The sequence below is a fragment of the Pomacea canaliculata genome, linkage group LG6, assembly GCF_003073045.1.
Source record: "Pomacea canaliculata isolate SZHN2017 linkage group LG6, ASM307304v1, whole genome shotgun sequence".
Taxonomy (NCBI): Eukaryota; Metazoa; Mollusca; class Gastropoda; order Architaenioglossa; family Ampullariidae; genus Pomacea; species Pomacea canaliculata.
In genome coordinates this window covers 23,797,620-23,815,541 of record NC_037595.1, presented here as the reverse complement: position 1 = coordinate 23,815,541, position 17,922 = coordinate 23,797,620, and the positions used below count along the sequence as shown (strand labels likewise).

The window sequence follows — 17,922 nt, the reverse complement described above, 5'->3', positions numbered from 1 at the left end:
TTACACAAAACTCTTTCCCATAAAAAGTCTTCAGAAAAACTACAGATATTTTTCTTTCTGCTTAAATATTTTCGCTGCCTCCCAGAAATTTTTTTCACACTCAAGCGCAGGGTTAGACTCACACTTACATCACTTACAGGGACTTGTCAGGCAGCAACCTCCCCATCATCAGGATCAACGACGTTGGAAACCTCCCTCTTCTGGTGGAACTGTGAGCTGATTTTCGCATTTTTCTCGTTTTTTTTTTTCTTATTTAACTTTTCTTCTCTGATTTTTTTTTATGAGGGGAACAATCTATATTCTTTCCTTTGAGTCTTTGAGCCTCGTCTCTCATCTCCGTGTAATCTTTGCTTCATCTGTACTTCGTAACCACCGTGTTTCTTCATATTTTTATTGCACCTGACCAAGTCTTCTTTCTTCAGTCCCTCTTCCATCTTCTTTGTTTTCCGCTCACTTCAACTAAAAATTGTTTTTCCTTCCCGTGCATAAATGTTTGCTAGAGCAAGACAATACTGTTGGTGAACGAACTTGAAGACGCTGGAAGAGACACCTGCCAGTATTCACCTGTTGGCAAGTAACGCGTGACATCACGCGCCTGTTGGCACACGTCACCTGACTATACGTGCCTCGCGATGACGAACCGAGTTGTTGCACTTGCATCCTCCTCCTCTCTCTCGTTCCTCCAGCGCCGGGTAGATGGCACTGTGCCACGTGCTGGGAATGTCTGATGTTTTTGGATGAAAGCAGACGACAAAGGTCGAGGAGATGTGGTTGCCAAAGTTTTCTGTTTAGCAGACCATAAACATCCCTTTAACGACCCGCGTACCTTCAGGTTATTGGCCTGTTAGCGGAGGGATTCGTCAGACGATGATGCTGTTGCACTTGTGTGTATGTGTGCACATGCTTGTGTCTGTGAGAAAATGAAAAAAAGAGAGAAAAAGATTGATGATCTATCTAAATATGTCTTGAAGAGGAAGAAGAAAAAAATGATAAGCAAGAAGAATAAGAGAAATAAAAAATAAGAATAATTATGACGTGTCACTAGGACTTCGTTGCCATGATTATAAAAAAGGACACAGAGTAAAAATATAAGGAAAAGCCAGGCCTCTAACCATATTATCTGAGACCGATTATTAAATAAAAAAAACATGAATAAAGATATGACAAGATGTCTAATAATAATAATAGATCAAGATATCCCATTTAAAACTCTGGTAGATGTTTTTAGACAATGAGAAGAAAGTGAGATAGATGTGTTAGCAGGTGGCAGAGACTGTACGAGTGAGTGCACCGAACTTCCACCCCACACCGAGCAGAGTGGAGTGTAATATTACAGTCTTTTATATTAAAGCAAGTCGGTATAATCCCCTGTCCCTTACGTTGTCATGGTGTTCGACATTTTATTTTATTTTTTTTTTTTGCTTCAGGCTTATCATGCACTCTCGCGTCGAGGTCATCGAAGATGGCGCCCTTGCTGGATGCCCCTCGCTGCAAGAACTGTGAGGGACTTACTTTTTAATTAAGCTCTGTTGGCGGTACTCTAATCTTTTGATATCTTGCTCTGTTTGGCTTTGCGTTACTTTTTCACAATAATAAAAAGTTATTTGTAGAAGTTGTTTGTCGTTTATTGCACAAACACACACACACACACAAATATACTGTTTTCGTGGTGCCCTTGATAGTTCATGGTGGAAGCGCAGTATGGGAATACCTGATGATTGTTTCAAATAATGGATACAACCAACATGCTTCTCTTTTTTTTTACCTCTCTTTGGGTGCTCCTCTCACACAATTCGTTCAGTCATGTGGGTTCCTTGGCCGCCATTTTGTTCATCTTGGCTTCACATTCTTGTTCCTCGAGAACAGCGAACTATTTTAATTAACATGAAATCTTTCCAACGTGACGCGCTCATCAATATTGAAATATTTCTTTATTGCTTCACAGCACTGAGTTTGGGTGTCTTTTGGGGAGTGAGGCTGGGATGTGTAGAACTTTTTTATTCTCTGGTTTATGGCAGAACATCAGGCAACGTTGTGCCAGCTTGCATTTTGTAAAGAGAGCTCACGTGTCCTGTCCCTCGATCCCATTGGTGAAGAGAAGCTCGTGACACTGTGTCATTCAAATATACAGCGGGACTGGCGCCTTCATTTGCTGGCATATGGACAGACTGTGGTTATGAGATGTCTCAATTAGTTCTCATTTTAAGCACTTTGTAGAATGTATCAGAAAGATTCGTTCTTGAAGAGTGGCCATTTTGGATTTCAATTTTCTAGGACCTTTTGTGTGGGTAATGAGAACCATGATGAAAAAGTTCAGCCTACGATAACTCCAGACCGTTGCTTCTCTATCCTTCTTTCTGTTCAACAGTATATCCGACATTCATTCCATTCATCTGTCGATATGTCACGTTGGTTGGTTCTCTCTTTTTCTTTCTTGTCCATTTGAAGTAGGTGATGGTATAGGTATACAAAATGAAACTCCCGTTTTTATTGAAAGGCCTACGTAAGCAAAGACGACAAAAAATAATCTTTGTGTAGAATTGTACCACCGATTGCTGTGTGGTCGTAAATGTCTCTCTCATTCATATATATATATGTGTTCTTATACTTTTCAGTTTCTTCTCTTTCTTCTCTTTTCCTCTTCTTCTTTTCATTTCTCTTTCTTCCAATTCCTTTTCCTCCTGTTTTCTTTCTATTATTATTAGATTTAAAAACATATTAAGGCATTGGCTAAACTTAAAGGGTTGTTAATCTTCTTCGCTGTTTTACCTCTTCAGGCACCTGACGGAGAACCTGCTGACAACGGTTCCTGGCAAAGCTTTTCTGCCAGACAACAAACTGACCTTCTTGTGAGTCGCTTTTCGGGCATCTTGAGGGAGCGAGTGCGCATGTTTGAACGTCAGTAACGGATACGGATGTTAACCCTCATCTACATTATATATTTGTTCTTGTCCTTTTTCAGGATCTTAAAGGTTTAAACCATTCTCTTTCTCTCTCTTTACATGTGTAAAAGAATGACAGCGAGATATATCTCCAAGAATATAATTATATATATAAAATATGTAAATAATGAAGGATGAAGCTCTGTGCCAGCGCCATTTACATTTCGAGTCGTCAAAATGTCGCATGGCGCCTGCCATTCTTGACGTCATCGCACGAAATCGCGTCACAACATTGCTATGACGTCACAGGTCATGAAATTGTGACGTGTGGCGGTGTTTGACGTCATATGATGATCCATGCAGTTACGTTTATTTTTAGCCTCTAGCACGTGATGCTTTCTATCATCATTTTGTTCGATGAACAATAACCAATGTTTACAAATGTTTTGATCATATTTATATAATCTATCGATAATTGCACTCACATAAAATATCAGTGTCAACGTACATAAAAGTCGGTTAAAAACTGATGATTTAATTTTCAGAAGCCTGAAAAATAATTTGATTACCACGCTGTCCAGCTCGGATCTGGCTTCGTTCCCTCGGCTCCGAAGGCTGTAAGTTGTTCACATGTTCTCATTCTGATCCCGAGACAGTGTCAGGGAGAAAGTGCAAAGCTGAATAAAGCCTTGTTCATGTCGTGCTATCCGTGGAATCTGAATTTGTGTTAAACAATGATTTGGTTGGATTTGGCTTCTATGTTCCCCTGCCATCTTTCTCTTGCATTGTGCGAGCTGAGTGTGGTGTGTATGTAAAGTAGTAGCTGTTGTTGACTGAATGAATAAATGAAGAGGTGATTATTCTTGACTTCTGACTGATTGTGGAGTGGCTGGAAACTTGAGTCCTCTCTTAAGACCTTCTCATAATTAATTTATGCCCAGCTTCGATTTTTCGGTGTTGTCTTATAGGAACTGTCATTTTTCCCTCTCGGGCGCGCGTGTGCGTGTGTGTGCATGACTAAGTACGAGTGTATGAATATCTTTTCTCACTTTACTGTCAACACGTGTTGCGTACCAAGAAAAAGGTTTCTTTCCATCGATGCATCTGTTTTGAAGATGTTAGTTATGAGAGTAAGGAGTGAACTCCAAGTGATCTTGACCGTATCGCGCTCTTTGTTTTTGTATTTTACAGAGATCTTCACGCGAATCGCATCTTCCACATTTCGGATAAAGCATTTTCAATGATGCCAAACTTAATAGAATTGTAAGTGGTTTTTATTTCTCCTAATTTATTTAGTTTTCAGGTAAAAAGAAATTCCTACTCTTGACTTAGAACTCGTGCATGAATTATAACCGTATAACAGACTTAAAACGTAATTTGGAATCAGCGTAGTAAACTTAAAATTAGAAAATAACGATGTCAACATTCTCAGAATAAATGAGAAAAGTAAATGGCTCAATTTGTAATCTTTAGAGGCAAATGGTTGACTTATTACAAGCTCCCAACTCCAAGATTTAACAGAATAGGTAGACTTGCTGTTGACAGACAAAGATGGAGGGTTTTGGTAGATACCTGTGTACCACCTAAGTACAAGAGGAGTAAGTCCAAAGGCATGATCAAATATTCTCCCCTTCCATTTGCGAGGAACAAGCCTTGACATGCAGACAATAAGAAAAAGCTTTAAAACCCAGGACGTAATACTGAAACATAGGTTAACACTGACAACAGGAGAACAACACAACCTTTACCAAATATTACGAATCCATATTTAAAATGAAGTCTCCAGAACAGATCATAAGTCTGAAAATGATGAATATGGCAAGGAAAAAAAATTGGTCAGAAATCTAATTCTTTCTTGCCTTTTCCCTGTTTTTCCACGCTTTCGCGAAACAGGATACAACACTCAAAAAAACTGAGACAGGAAGAAATGAGAAAAGAAAGTTTCTCTGCTGCTGCTTGTCACAAAGTGTTTTTTCCACGTGTCCTACAGATTACCTCCACTCCTCTTGATGGAAGATTTTATTATTTTCCTTTCCACGTTGTGGCATCGGGTGTTTAATAAGAAATGACAGGCCTGTAGTAACATTTGATGAAATACAGCTTGGAGGCGTGTATCAATATCCACTCAGATCTTAAACATTTCCCTGTCTAGACTAAGCAAACCTCGTCCTTCCACTGGAGAACCTTCTGATGAGGTTGTTGGCTTTGCCCCTCTCCACACTCCCAACCCTTCCCCCAACCCCGATTCTGATTCAGCAACCACTAACACAAGTAATAAACAAAACAAAAATCACAAATAGCCTCACTTGTTGACTTTTTCATCAGGGACTGCATGGACCCGACAGTCTACTTACGAAGGTCATGTGACTAGAGGTCTTTGACTCCAGGTCACTGAGGTCTATATATAAATGAAAAAACAAAGTCGGGCATGCAAATAAGTACCTAAGTATGGGAGGATAGTTCCTGCTGATTCCAGTAAATTACCTGAAGAAGCTTCCTTTGATGGTGCAAGCACTAATGACTTCCCATGTGGTATACCAAGGTTCGCTTCTCAGTTTGATTGTGCAACGCAGGGGGAAAATGAATTTGTAGTGAAGGCCAAGAATTTTAGCAGATAACTCAAATATATTAGAGACTTTATGCCATTATAGCCCTTAATGGTGGGGAGTGAATAGCTCAGGAAATAAATTTGCTGCTTGAGGTTCAGAGAAAAAATAGTTATGGTAGAGAGAAATCGAAGGTGGAAATCCAAAGCATGTTTAGTGGTGAAAAATTGAGCGAAATAAAGTCGGTAGTTGCAAGGCTTAACAAGTTAAGAGTGATTACAAGGCTAATGAATTCGAAAAATGCTGTCTAAACTCTTCATGCATTCATTATAAAAATATTTTGCACTTTTTTTTCAGGGATTTGAGTGAAAACAAACTGGTAGAGATCAAAGCGTCGTTCTTCCAAGATTTGGACAACCTCCATACTTTGTAATATACAACTTTCCTGAACATTTTTATTTCGTTATAATCAACAGTACTGTTGTTGCTTTTATCTTTATCGTCGTTATTCATCATCACCGTCCTCAATCGTCCATCCTCCTCCATCATCCATCCATCATCAATCTCTTTCTGCTCTGTATCCTCTTTCTCGCACTTTTTAAACTCACGTGATCGCAAAAAAAATTTGTTTACCGTTACGTGGGAAATGGAGAATTTGAAAAAACAACATTTCCATCGCTGTCGATTTGAACACAGCATCACTTTTCTTTCAGTCACAAGCTGGAACACCTTGCTACAGGAGATGATGTACATAACATTGCCTTACTTTGAAAGCTTCTCTACTGACTAATAAAATTAAAAGCAACTTATTTTGCTTTTATTTTGCAGAATATTGAACAGAAATGGAATCACCACGGTTCAAGCAGGGGCATTTTCTGCTCTCCGTCGTCTCATGACTTTGTAATTACTTAATTTCTCTTTTTGAATTGAAGATGCAAATAGAAACAATGAAACAGCAGCAGTAGGTGTAATTGTAGATACACTTTTTCTGTAACTTCTTGGCTAGCTTAGTTTGTTGTTTGCTTATTTGTTACTGGATTTATAAGGTTGGCTGGCTGGGTTAAAAATGTCTAATGATCGATAGGATATGAAGGGTCTAATGAAGATGCAACAGCTAAGGGGGAAAAATAAACCATCTTAAGAAGTGTACATACTTCCTATCATAAAACGCACTGACGGACGCACGCAAACACACCTAACAACAAGATCAAAGGGTCGATGCATCACAAAAAATTTACAGTTACTTTTTGAAAGGCAAAAACATTCAATGCGAGAATAGAAAAGATTTCAGGAAACTTCTTTGCCACAGAGTCTCTTACAAAAATCATACTTTATAAGAAAAATCGGACTACCATCTAGAGATTATCATTATTAATAAAACCTTTATAAAGTCACAATAGGAATGACGCACACACACATAGAGAGACAGAGAGAGAGAAAACTTCTTTCCTAATTGCGTGCAAGATGTCTGTAAAGAGATTTATGTGAATCAAGTCATCTATTTCAACATTTTGCATAAAAATCAAGTTTGCTGGGTAAAGATTTTCAGCTTCTTTTGAAGAACGTGGTTTGGGAGATGATGACTGATGTTCCTACAATATTTGCTGAATCAGATACTAACTGTTATATAGCATTTACTACTTTTGTCTTCCTTGCAGGGGTCTTGATGGCAACTACATACATCACATTCAGAATGGAATGTTTTCTGGACTTGGAAACCTGGTCATTTTGTGAGTTGCACATTTTTTTCCTTCTGGAGTCTTTCTAGAATACTTTAGACATCTTGGTCAATTCAGGGTTTAGACACTGTAACTAATTGTAATTTCTTCCACTGATTATTTTACATTAAATTTAATAAAATCTTCAAAATTCCCATGATTGTTCTCAACGAGCAATCACAAACAACCCCTCAACAATCACTCACACTTTGCACCATTCTAGTATGGAGTTCTCAACTCCACCTGTATCCATTGGATATATTACTTTAACACTTCTCTCTGAGGTTGGTTGAATATTATATTCGTTACAAAGGTATCGGCTAATCACGTGATGTTGACGTTGCTAGGTTACTGGCTAACAATGGAATACGTAGAATTGACGAGGAAGCTTTCAAACCATTGGTCAACGCAACTTCTGTGTAAGTAATACATGATTACACATCAGGTGGGTGTATCAAGCTCACGCTAATGACAGTAGTCAATACTGCAACTACAACATTTTGTTGATATATATATATATTATAATTGTGTGTGCATGTGTGTGTGCGTGCGTGAGTGTTGCAGACCTTGCGAATGTCCTCTCTCGATATTCATTTAAAAACATTTCTCAGTTGACAGTCTTATCTGAATCAAGTTGTCGGTGGTGTGCTGACGTGTACTGATTTTGCATGTTTATATTTTCAGAGATTTGGTTGGCAACAGCTTGAGAAATCTGTCCAACAAAACCTTCATTCACATGCGTCAACTGTACTACATGTGAGTCGTAGATGTTGGTTTCCTTGGAGATTTTTGTCTTGCCTTTCTGTTTTTCTGCTTCAGCCTGTCTGATAAGTTATATATAATAAGTGATAAACAATCATACAAGAACTCAAAAGTATGGACGTATAAGACAGTGTTTATTTTCAGGATATGAAATTGCTCTGTTAACCAATTGAACATGACTAAATAAATAAACAAATCTCAAAGAGCACATAAACACAAAAAGAAACTGGAAAGAGAGGGAGATATAAAACTCAGATAAATATCAGATATAAAAAGGATTCGTGGAAGAAATGGCATTGCAAGGTGAGTGCCTGGAGCGTCGACAAAATATATAGAAAAAGACAAAAAGATTTCTAATTACTGGGCCCGAAAGAGGAAATGGCGATTGCCATCTTACTAACATGACACGTGGTTTCCTGAACAAAAGATTTTGGCGGTCCTGTGTTCTTGCCTTGCCAATTGCTATTGTTTTTGTTCACAAGTTTATTCCCTAATTACCTCAGTAAAGAGGCCACCTGACCTTTGAGCATTTAATATTTCTTTTCGCCTTCTGCCAGAGGCTTCGTGAAAGGACACAGCATCCTCTCTCCTTCATTGATGAAATGTTCCCTCAAGGGTAATGTTTTACTTCGCGATTAGCTCGGGGCTTCAAATGGGATAACGAGCCTTGCACCCTTAATTATATTAGTGAGGTTTTTCTCTTTTAAAATTTGGCCTTTTAAGTGGCTTTAAATGCCTACATTTTTAGTGCCTTTTCATCATTTTTCAGCAAAGCAAAATTTGTATTGCAGCATCACTATGTTATTTATATTAGCAATATTTCATTATTTTGAAAGAGTGATGATAGTAAGTTAAATTGCTATGTGTTAACTTTATCCAGATGTCTGTGTTGGTGAACTTTTAAACGGATGATGATGATTGATGATGAAGATGATCTCCTTCATAATATTATTTAATGAAAATAAAAATTGATTATCATTGTATCCTATCATTTCAGCTCATGATTTTATAATTTATTATTTTGTTTATTTGTGTTTTTCGAGTATTTTTGTTTTAGCTTTTCTATCAATCATTATCAGTATTTTGATGCCCTGATGTGTTAAGCATACCACAATTGTATAGAGTACAGAAATAATGAGGCAGGCGAGCACTTTACGAAGAAGTCTAGCGCCCCTCCTGTGTATGTGCCATCTATAAAAATTATCACCCATTCTTGTCACTAGAAGCCTCCATCATATACCCCATTAAGAGACAGCTAAGTGCTTGACATTCTTCTCTTAAAATATTCATGAAGATTTACAATCCTTTCTTTTGCTTGTCACATCAAATGAGTTATAATAGTGTAGGTATTAAAGATGTCTACTTACTAAAGACATTTTTGCTTCTTGTTGTTGTTATCGAAGCTACTTCGACAAGTTCTACCAGTGTGTGTATGCACAACACGCTGTGGAGTGTGAGCCCCGCGGTGACGGCATCTCCAGCCGGGAGAACCTTCTGGAAAGCCTCATCCTCCGCGTGTGCGTGTGGCTGGTGGCCATCTTGTCCTGCGCCGGCAACGTGGTGGTCTTCCTGGGCCGCTTTGTCCTGCGTGAGGACAATCAGATCCACTCATTCTTCATCAAGAACCTCAGCCTGGCCGACATGCTGATGGGCGTCTACCTGTTGGTCATCGGCGCCAAGGACCTGGAGTTCCGCGGCCAGTACCTCCTGCGCGACGAGGAGTGGCGCAACAGCTGGGAATGCGATGTCTGCGGAGTCCTCAGCACCCTGAGCACGGAGATGTCCGTGCTGACTCTCTTCATCATCACCCTCGACCGCTACCTCAGCATCACCTATCCACTCTCCTTCCGGAAGCGAGGGCTGAAGGCTGCGTACTGCGTCATGCTGGGCACGTGGTCTGTGTGCGTGCTGTTGGCCCTACTTCCGGTGCTGGGGTTGAATTATTTCGGGACGTCGTTCTACCGGGACAACGGCGTGTGCATCCCTCTACACCTGCACGAGCCTCGGGCCAAGGGCTGGGAATACTCGTCCTTCCTGTTCCTGGGAATCAATCTGGTATCCTTCGCCTTTATCGCCTACGCCTACGCAGCCATGTTCTGGTCCATCCACAAGTCAGCCATCCCTCTACGGACATCGAGGGAAAGTCGAGAGCGGTGCCTGGTCAAGCGGTTCTTCTTCATCGTCCTCACAGACTTCCTGTGTTGGATACCAATCATCATCATCAAAGTCGTCGCTTTGGCAGGTCAGGGTTTACATCAGCTGTAACTGAATATTTTCATCTTTAAAAACAAAAACTAAGATTTTTTAGCATTTCCCTGAGAAACTATCTTTGGGTGGGGACTAAAAACTTTTTAATTACTATAAAGAAACTGGAAAATAAAAAAAATAGTACTGCGCTGAAAAATCAAAATCAGTTCTACTAGCACTCTTTTCAGATCAAATTTTGTCTAGAATTTTCTCCGAAACCCTTTTTGTCATTTCTTTGCTTATGTTTGTCTTGGCATCGTTCGCTATCATAAACCTCTACACCTTGGCTTTGTCTTCATTTTTTGCTCTTCTCGTCTGTATCAGTCCTGTTTCTTCACCTCACAGTTTCGTCTTCTGTTGTCCATTCTTATTTTTGCAATAATGTTTTTTCCTTTTTTTAATGTTTGCAAGCTTTTAGGTTCTCTGCTTTTTCATCTTTCCCTGACCTCGTAACTCTCAAGATGTGTTTTCATCTTCTTTGCATCCTATAAATTAACTCCATTATGTGAGATTTTTCTTCCGTAATCAGTTCGAGAATGATCTCTCTTCAGCAACACCAAGTCCAGTCGATCGATGCGTTTTTAAACAAAAATATTCATTTTTTTAGCTAAGGGTTAGGGTGATAATTATGGTTAAGATGCACACAAGCACGCACGCACACACCAACACACTAAAGCAAGATCAATGGATAGCTGAGTACAACTCACAGATACATACAAAAGTCCAGTCACTTAATCCCCAGACACTTAATCCCCGACTTTAACTAATGTTGTAGATGTTCAAATGACGTTGAAGTTAATAGCATGATTTAAATACTATTAATGTATTTCAATATTTATTTTAATTGTAAAACTTATTGTCATGTTTATATGAAAATAATTATTTGAATTTCAATTACATTTTTCGCTGACTTCATAATTTTTATAGTTAGGGGTTTAGTTTAGGGATTAATTTTCTGGGGATTAGGTGCTTAGGGATTAAAAGTCTAGGGGATTAAGTGTCTGGGGATTAAGTGACTGGGAATCGGGAAAAGTAGTGCACGGTCATCTCACAGAAATGAAGTTGTATGTTCAACCTGGTATCGAGACTTCTCTCACGACTTCCTGTGGGCTTGGCTGGACCTCTACAATTTCTCAGTAATGTCAGTGTGTGATTCTGTATGAACCCTGTGTCAGCTGTCAACCAGGTGAAAATATCTATTTCTCGGTCATCAACCCTTGCCTCCTTCTATTACCTGTACTTTAGAGCTTATTTTATGGATATAAATGATATGCAGCAGAAACTAAATATAAAATAAAATCTTAAACACTAAGCTTGTTCTAAAGATTTGATTAAATTTTTTTTCAAACAACCAAAACGTTGTTGCAAATATAGAAACAATACTGGTGACAAGGACATCGTCCGCTTTATTATCTTTTCCGTTATTTTCGATCCTGACTTTGCCAATAGCGGTCGCCCTTGTTTTTGCGGCTTCGTCCTTCCTGCCTTTGCATGTCTCAAGTCAAGAAATTACACTCAACCGGAAGCACTTAGGATGGGCTGCATTCCACTTTCGTCAGCCGAAATAAAAAATATATTTTCTGAGCACAATGATTAACCGAAATTTCTTAATGATTTTTTTTTAAATCATTTATAAATATTCGCCATTGTTTCAGAAAAAAGTAAACATGGTGCATTGCATTTTTCTTTTAAGCGACAAAGTTCATACCTCCTGCTGAAACATTTTCTTTCTATTTCGGGACTAGTCGCCTCTACTTTTAGGGTGACTGGGCGACAGGACCACCGTTACTGTAAATGGCTGCCTGAAGCCTTTCTTTGCCTTTCTTTTACTTTTTAAAGGTTTTTGTGATTTTGTTGGAATATCATTTGCCATCGATCACATGGCACGCCAGAGCTGTCATATGCAAAAACTTTCCAAATATGACAGAGTGGACTCTTGTCACACGGAAATCACCTCATTGCATGACTAATGGAAACTCCGATATGTTGACACGAACTTGGAGATGCCCCACACCCTTTTTTTATGCCAAGAGAAGAGGAAGAATAGCTCCTGATGTTAGTAAAACTTAAGTGTAACCTTTATAAACTATTTTCTTTAGTTTTTTCTCTCTTCTGTCGTTCATGCTTTTCTTCTGTTTTCCTGTAATCCTTCTTTCATTTTATCCATTCACTAATTCCCTCATTAGTTCATCGTTCCTTTATCTTCCTCTAGTATCGGAATGTCTGCCACCACAATTCCGCCATCACCCAGTGTTAAAAGTGTTGAACTCCATCCTTCTGACACAGACCCCTACCGCTTTGGTTAGAGTTTGTTATTTTTCTTCCGACGCTTTTCCATCATCCGTTGCTCTCTAACCGTCTCTTACCGTCAAACTAGTCTTTTTAACCCTGGATTACCGCAGCTTCCTTTTCTTGCTTGTCTCCCTGTTGCCACACTCTACACCCTTCAGCAAGTGCTGCCATCTGGTACTGCAGATGCGTACGACTGTCGTCGTCACCCTCGTCCTTCGAAGTTATTCACTGGCTTCCATCACAGACCTCCTCATTTACACACTGAACTGTTTTGGCTATAAATGTCTTCATCACTTTGCTTCTGGTTACATTTTGTTCTGTCTCCAGACTTCATCTTACCCCTACATCCCTTCACTCACCCTCAACTCGTTTAACGGCTGATAGACTTCACGTTCCCCGGACTGTGACGTAACTGGCTACCCGGGTCTTTGCACGCGCTGGTCCCCTGTGCATGCAACACTCTCCCCTCGTCGTTCCGTCAGGCTGCTTCTTTAAGTGGTTTCAAGCGGCTACTTAAAACTCACTTCATCAAAATAACTCTCAGTTACTTCTCAGCGCTTTGAACTATTTCCAAGAGATTGATGCCCTTTACATGTTTGCGATGCTTACGTGTGTGCGTGTGTGGACAGATGGAGTTGAGGCTGGTGAAGGTCCACATAATTTGTCTGATTATTACTAAATGTTGCATGAATATTTGTGTTGCTTGATTCGGTCATGTCTGTCCACATTTTTTTGTTTTTTCGTGTTTATCTTATGTTTATTTAGAGTATGTTTTACGATGTTATCGTTTTAACCAGATGAAAAAAAATACCACGAGAAGAATTTCATGTTTTTTACACGGCGCAGGTTTGGACAAAGTCGCTATTACAGAGAGTAGCCGATGTACGAGCGGAAGAGAGAGCAAATGTCTTGGAGCCTAGCTTTACCTCCCTTTTCACTTGAACCATCAGGCCCTTTCACCTGAAACAGCGGGTCTCCGCCGCCTAACTTGAGCTGTCAACCTGTCAAGTTAGGGAAGGGAAATCGAGAGTACAAATGCTTAACACTTTCACTACACTGACACCACACATTAATAAACTTGAAGCAGATGAAGCGATGGCTCGGAAGCTGACAATAAAATCCCAGCTGGAAGAGTTAGCGGCAGAAATCAACCCGGGCAAAACCGGGTGCCCTGGGTAGTTTAATCCATCACTTTGACATGATTTATAGCCTTTCGTTTTGCTCTTTCTTTTGCCTGCCTACAGGAATTGACAAATATGACAAATAAAAAAGTCAGGTTCTCGCAATAACTTTTGCTCTTCCTCTCCAGGCGTTTCTGTTAGCCGAGAGCTGTATGCGTGGGTCATCGTCTTCATCTTACCTGTCAACTCGGCCTTGAACCCACTTTTGTACACCCTCACGACGAAGCTCTTCAAGCAGAAACTTCTGTCGACCTTCACCTCTGTGGTCTGGCGACCTTCAACAGTCAAGGATGGTTCAATGTCGACCAGAACAAGTTTGAGAGTGAACTCGTACCTCCTCAGAAATCCCATCAATGAAGCAGAGGTATTTGAAGCATGATGGTGTCACGTGATTTCTTTTGTCAACAAAACTTTGTTTTAAAATGGTTAGGAGTTGTCACGGGTGTGTGCGTGCGTGCGTGGGTTTCGAGGACCATAGAGGGAATAGGTATTTAGTGTATGCAGCATTCCTTCTCTTTTTTTATTCTTTTCTGTAAAGCTACATCAGTATTCTTTAGTTTTCAAGAATAAGATGACTTTTATAGTTCATTTCCACGCTTTATAATGGGATTATTGAAATGCAGTGAAAAACACAATAAAATACAAATATATTCAAAATATACATTCAAAATAAGATAAACTGAAAAATATTACCAAGTTATCAGAAACACAGAATTAAAAGAAGCAATATGTTGTAGTCAAGGCAACGTGAAAAAAGTCAGTCTGAAAACTTTTGAAAGGTTTTGATTGAAGTGAACTTTTAGTTGAGTGTGCAATTTGAAAAATCTGGCGTTCATTAAGCACTAGTGAACTCGACAGTAGACTAGAGATATTCATACAGCAACTGCGCAGGACAGCAGACTTTTTGTGGAAAATAAAAGAAAGCATATTTTTTCTTGCGGGATGGCTGACTTTATAATCAGTCTAGTGACCTCTTTGACACACGTATATCCGAAATCTAATCTACAAAAAATTTATCAAGATAGTATATAGTTCTGAGGTTAGAAAAGGGAAAATTTGCACGATCCATAGAGACAAAAAAATTTAACTAAAGACAAGATGGATAAACGAAGAACAGACTCCAGAGGCTGGATGTAGGACGATGTTTATAGAAGTCTTGACGAACGCTTAGAACATTCTAGAACTCAAAAGGCCACAAACAACAGATCAACAAGACACACCAAAAGTTGAAGTAGATAAATGGACGAGAGTAATTAGCAGGCTCGACCCACGTGGAGAAAACCGACAGTCAGAGAGGGATTTAGAGAAGGCGAGATCCGAACTCCCGGCACTACATCGTTACTGTCGTGGTAATAACTACAGCACCACCAAGCCTTCTACATGCAGACGTATGCTAACCTCTAAAACGTGGCGAACATCAACACCTTTCATCTGGTTCTATATATTAACCCCTGAAAACGGAGGAATATTTACCCCTAAGGCTGTCCTCCCTTTTCTGGACCAGTAGTTGATTTGCGCGATGGAAGCTGGTTGATACTCGGGTTCAATTGACCGTCTGACTGCCACAGGCTGGAACCTCACACAAGTGCCAGTCTCTCCTTTTGTCTGATTAAAAGTCTCATTGGCCTCAGGAAGCCAGAGAGTGCCAGTCACCCTTCCCACCAGCTGCCGGGTGATGAAGGATTTAACAAATGAGTAGTCTTCACTCGTCCCAGTCTCGTCCTTCAAAACTATCACGAAGTTTCTTCGTCCTTTTCTGTCTTTACTTTTCTGTCCTTGTTCTCGTTTGGTTTATCTTTTACTTTAACAGCTATTTCTCTCTTTGAATTATTCTTCAATAGCTTGTTGTTTTGTCTTGCTCCCTCGCTCCATCTTCTCTTTCTTTTCTCTTTCTTCTTTCTCCCTGTTTTCTCTTGTCCAACCTGTTAAAAACCGGATGTCACAAAAATGAAATTCAATTCATATACACTTGTGTGTATAATTAGTGTCAAGACTTTCATTCTCTGTACCCCAACCGTTTAGGGGGATATGTTCTCTTGTGAATTGCAGTTTTCCCCCGTCCACAAAAGGCGGCTGAAACGATTAAGTGAGGTTAGGGTTAGTCTAAGCGGTTAGTCTTAGCAAAGCGGTTCTTGTTTTCTCGCATCATTCTTTTCAGACTGTCCAGACAAAAATCAAGAACTCCGACCCCTTACACGTATCCTAGACTTCACATTTTTCTACAAAATTGTCTTTTTTTTTAAATATTGTTGATACTTTTCTTGTTGTGAACACCAGCGTTTTGTTATTGTTTTAGTTGGAGCTGTTGCGTCGCCATGGCTGCTACAAAAACGGAAGTAACAGGGAAAGAGAGACGTCCTTGACCCCTGTGGCCTCCTCCCCTGCCTCGTGTCACTTCCTGTACTCTGGCTGTAGCCCGTCTCACGCATGCGCAGACATCAACGGAAGAGGGCCCACGACCAGCGACTACTCTGTGCTCTGAGGAGCACCCCGATGACTGCTGCAAGACTGAGTGATGCTTATTTTTCGGAAATAAAATACCTGAGTGCAAAAATAAGAGTGATCCACAGTTTTAAGAGTGATTTGTCTCCTGCTGCAGGCTGCTGGTCATTCTCGTGAACTAATTCAACCTGAAGCACGAAGAGTTGTTGATTGTTGTACGAGGGAGGTTTCTCCACTACGAGGTGTAGAGGGTAACAATGTGGGAGTGGAAGAAGAAAAAAGACGAATAAAACTGTGAGTCGATTCTGGAGGCTTGTGTTTCATGCGAAGATCAATCAGATTGGAACATGCCGGTGTCGGGTGTCCTGCAGGCAACTGATAAAGCCTACAGTCGGGTGGCTATGTGTGAGGTCAGGCTAAACCCGGTTATCTCAGGATTAAGACAGGCCGGTTAAGAATGTCAGACTAAGATTGGTCATCCCAAACTGGGGTAGTACATCAGTTTGGACTAAGACAGGTAATCCCAAAGTTGGTCAGACCTGTTCAGACGTACACCCGTCTTCTGACACTGGGGTAGATAATCTCATACTAATGGAGTTCGGGTAGGACTAAGGCGGTCAGGTCAGATAGAGACCAAAGCAATCTCAACATGTAATGATCGAGTTTTAAGCTCTGGTCCAAACAGAACTGATTGCAATTTCTTGCCATACAATTGGTGATGACATGACAATATGATGATAATGACTATGATGACAATCATGAGAATGTATACAAAAAATGTAAGCATTTACAGTGATTGTTGTTGTACCTGTGCTGTCTGGATTGGAAGCTTTCAACGATAAGTTATTGTCCGTCTTAACTCTGACATCTTTGAGGAAAGAGTTAAAATGATGATAAGAAAGTATGAAGATTCCTATGATCTCCATGGTGAACTTCAATGTTATTTTATTGTGATTGTAAAATTTGACAATTACAGCATCTGCTAAAAATGTTGTTTGTAAACATTGTGTTGTGCCCAGGTACACATAATACAGATTCTTTTGATAATGTTTATTTATTCAGAAGAAAGCTATACATTAAAAATACTTTTCTCTGTTTCACTATAACTTGTAGAAGTTGTAAGACACATACAAACAGTTTCTTGTTTTTCTCAGAATATTCGAGGTTCAATAAAGAATGGGTGAGATTCTTGCTTTGTGTTCTGACTGAATATATTGGATTTACAAAAAAATTAATTAAAATAAAATAAATTTTGGTCAGAAGAGTTACGTTTTAGCAATGTTAAATGGAAAGAAAGAAAAATCAAGGAAAAATATAAATTGAAAGAAAATAAAAACAATAACTGAAAGAAAGAGGAAATGAAATGAACGTAAGAAATATGGAAAAATAATAAAGGAAAAATTTTTAAAAGCTAATAAACAGACAGATTTTAAGAAACTGCATTAACTCAAGTAGAATGAGAAGATGTATAAGTTTGCTCCTAGCACATTCCAAGTGTCTGGTCATATTGAGGAGCACTTCAAGAAGGTGATGATTATCTACACAAGTTTTTCAGAAAGTTCATGCACGTGAAATGAGTTTCATGCACCTGGCCTAGACAACGGAAACAACAAAAATATATATTTGTGAGTTATGTAACCTCGCCGAACTTGTCTGCCTCTTCCATTAGTCATCGTGAAGATGGATGCTTCTAGTTGGACGCTGAGAGAAGCCATCATTGTAAAAAAAAATATGCGACCTGTCTGTTTGCCTTCCACGTCTTGTGCTTCAAGTATTTTCGAAATTTCAACCTCTGATTAACACAGCCTGCACGAAAATCTCAAGAAAATTGTCTGAGGGAAGAATAATTTAA

General features: G+C 39.5%; 1 protein-coding gene across 2 annotated transcripts in view; it reads left to right on the top strand.

Annotated features, from left to right (window-relative positions):
• The window catches only part of LOC112567170 (relaxin receptor 2-like), a 54,972-nt gene extending 37,349 nt beyond the window's left edge, over window positions 1-17,623 (top strand). For both annotated transcript variants that reach the window (XM_025243747.1, XM_025243748.1), the window contains exons 6-18: window positions 140-211; window positions 1,428-1,499; window positions 2,778-2,849; window positions 3,428-3,499; window positions 4,074-4,145; window positions 5,786-5,857; window positions 6,257-6,328; window positions 7,087-7,158; window positions 7,494-7,565; window positions 7,831-7,902; window positions 9,312-10,150; window positions 13,757-13,992; window positions 15,925-17,623. In XM_025243747.1, coding sequence (XP_025099532.1) covers window positions 140-211; window positions 1,428-1,499; window positions 2,778-2,849; window positions 3,428-3,499; window positions 4,074-4,145; window positions 5,786-5,857; window positions 6,257-6,328; window positions 7,087-7,158; window positions 7,494-7,565; window positions 7,831-7,902; window positions 9,312-10,150; window positions 13,757-13,992; window positions 15,925-16,110 — 1,981 coding nt within the window. In that variant the 3' untranslated portion in view covers window positions 16,111-17,623. The remainder of the gene's footprint in view (window positions 1-139; window positions 212-1,427; window positions 1,500-2,777; window positions 2,850-3,427; window positions 3,500-4,073; window positions 4,146-5,785; window positions 5,858-6,256; window positions 6,329-7,086; window positions 7,159-7,493; window positions 7,566-7,830; window positions 7,903-9,311; window positions 10,151-13,756; window positions 13,993-15,924) is intronic.
• Window positions 17,624-17,922: the final 299 nt, after the last annotated feature.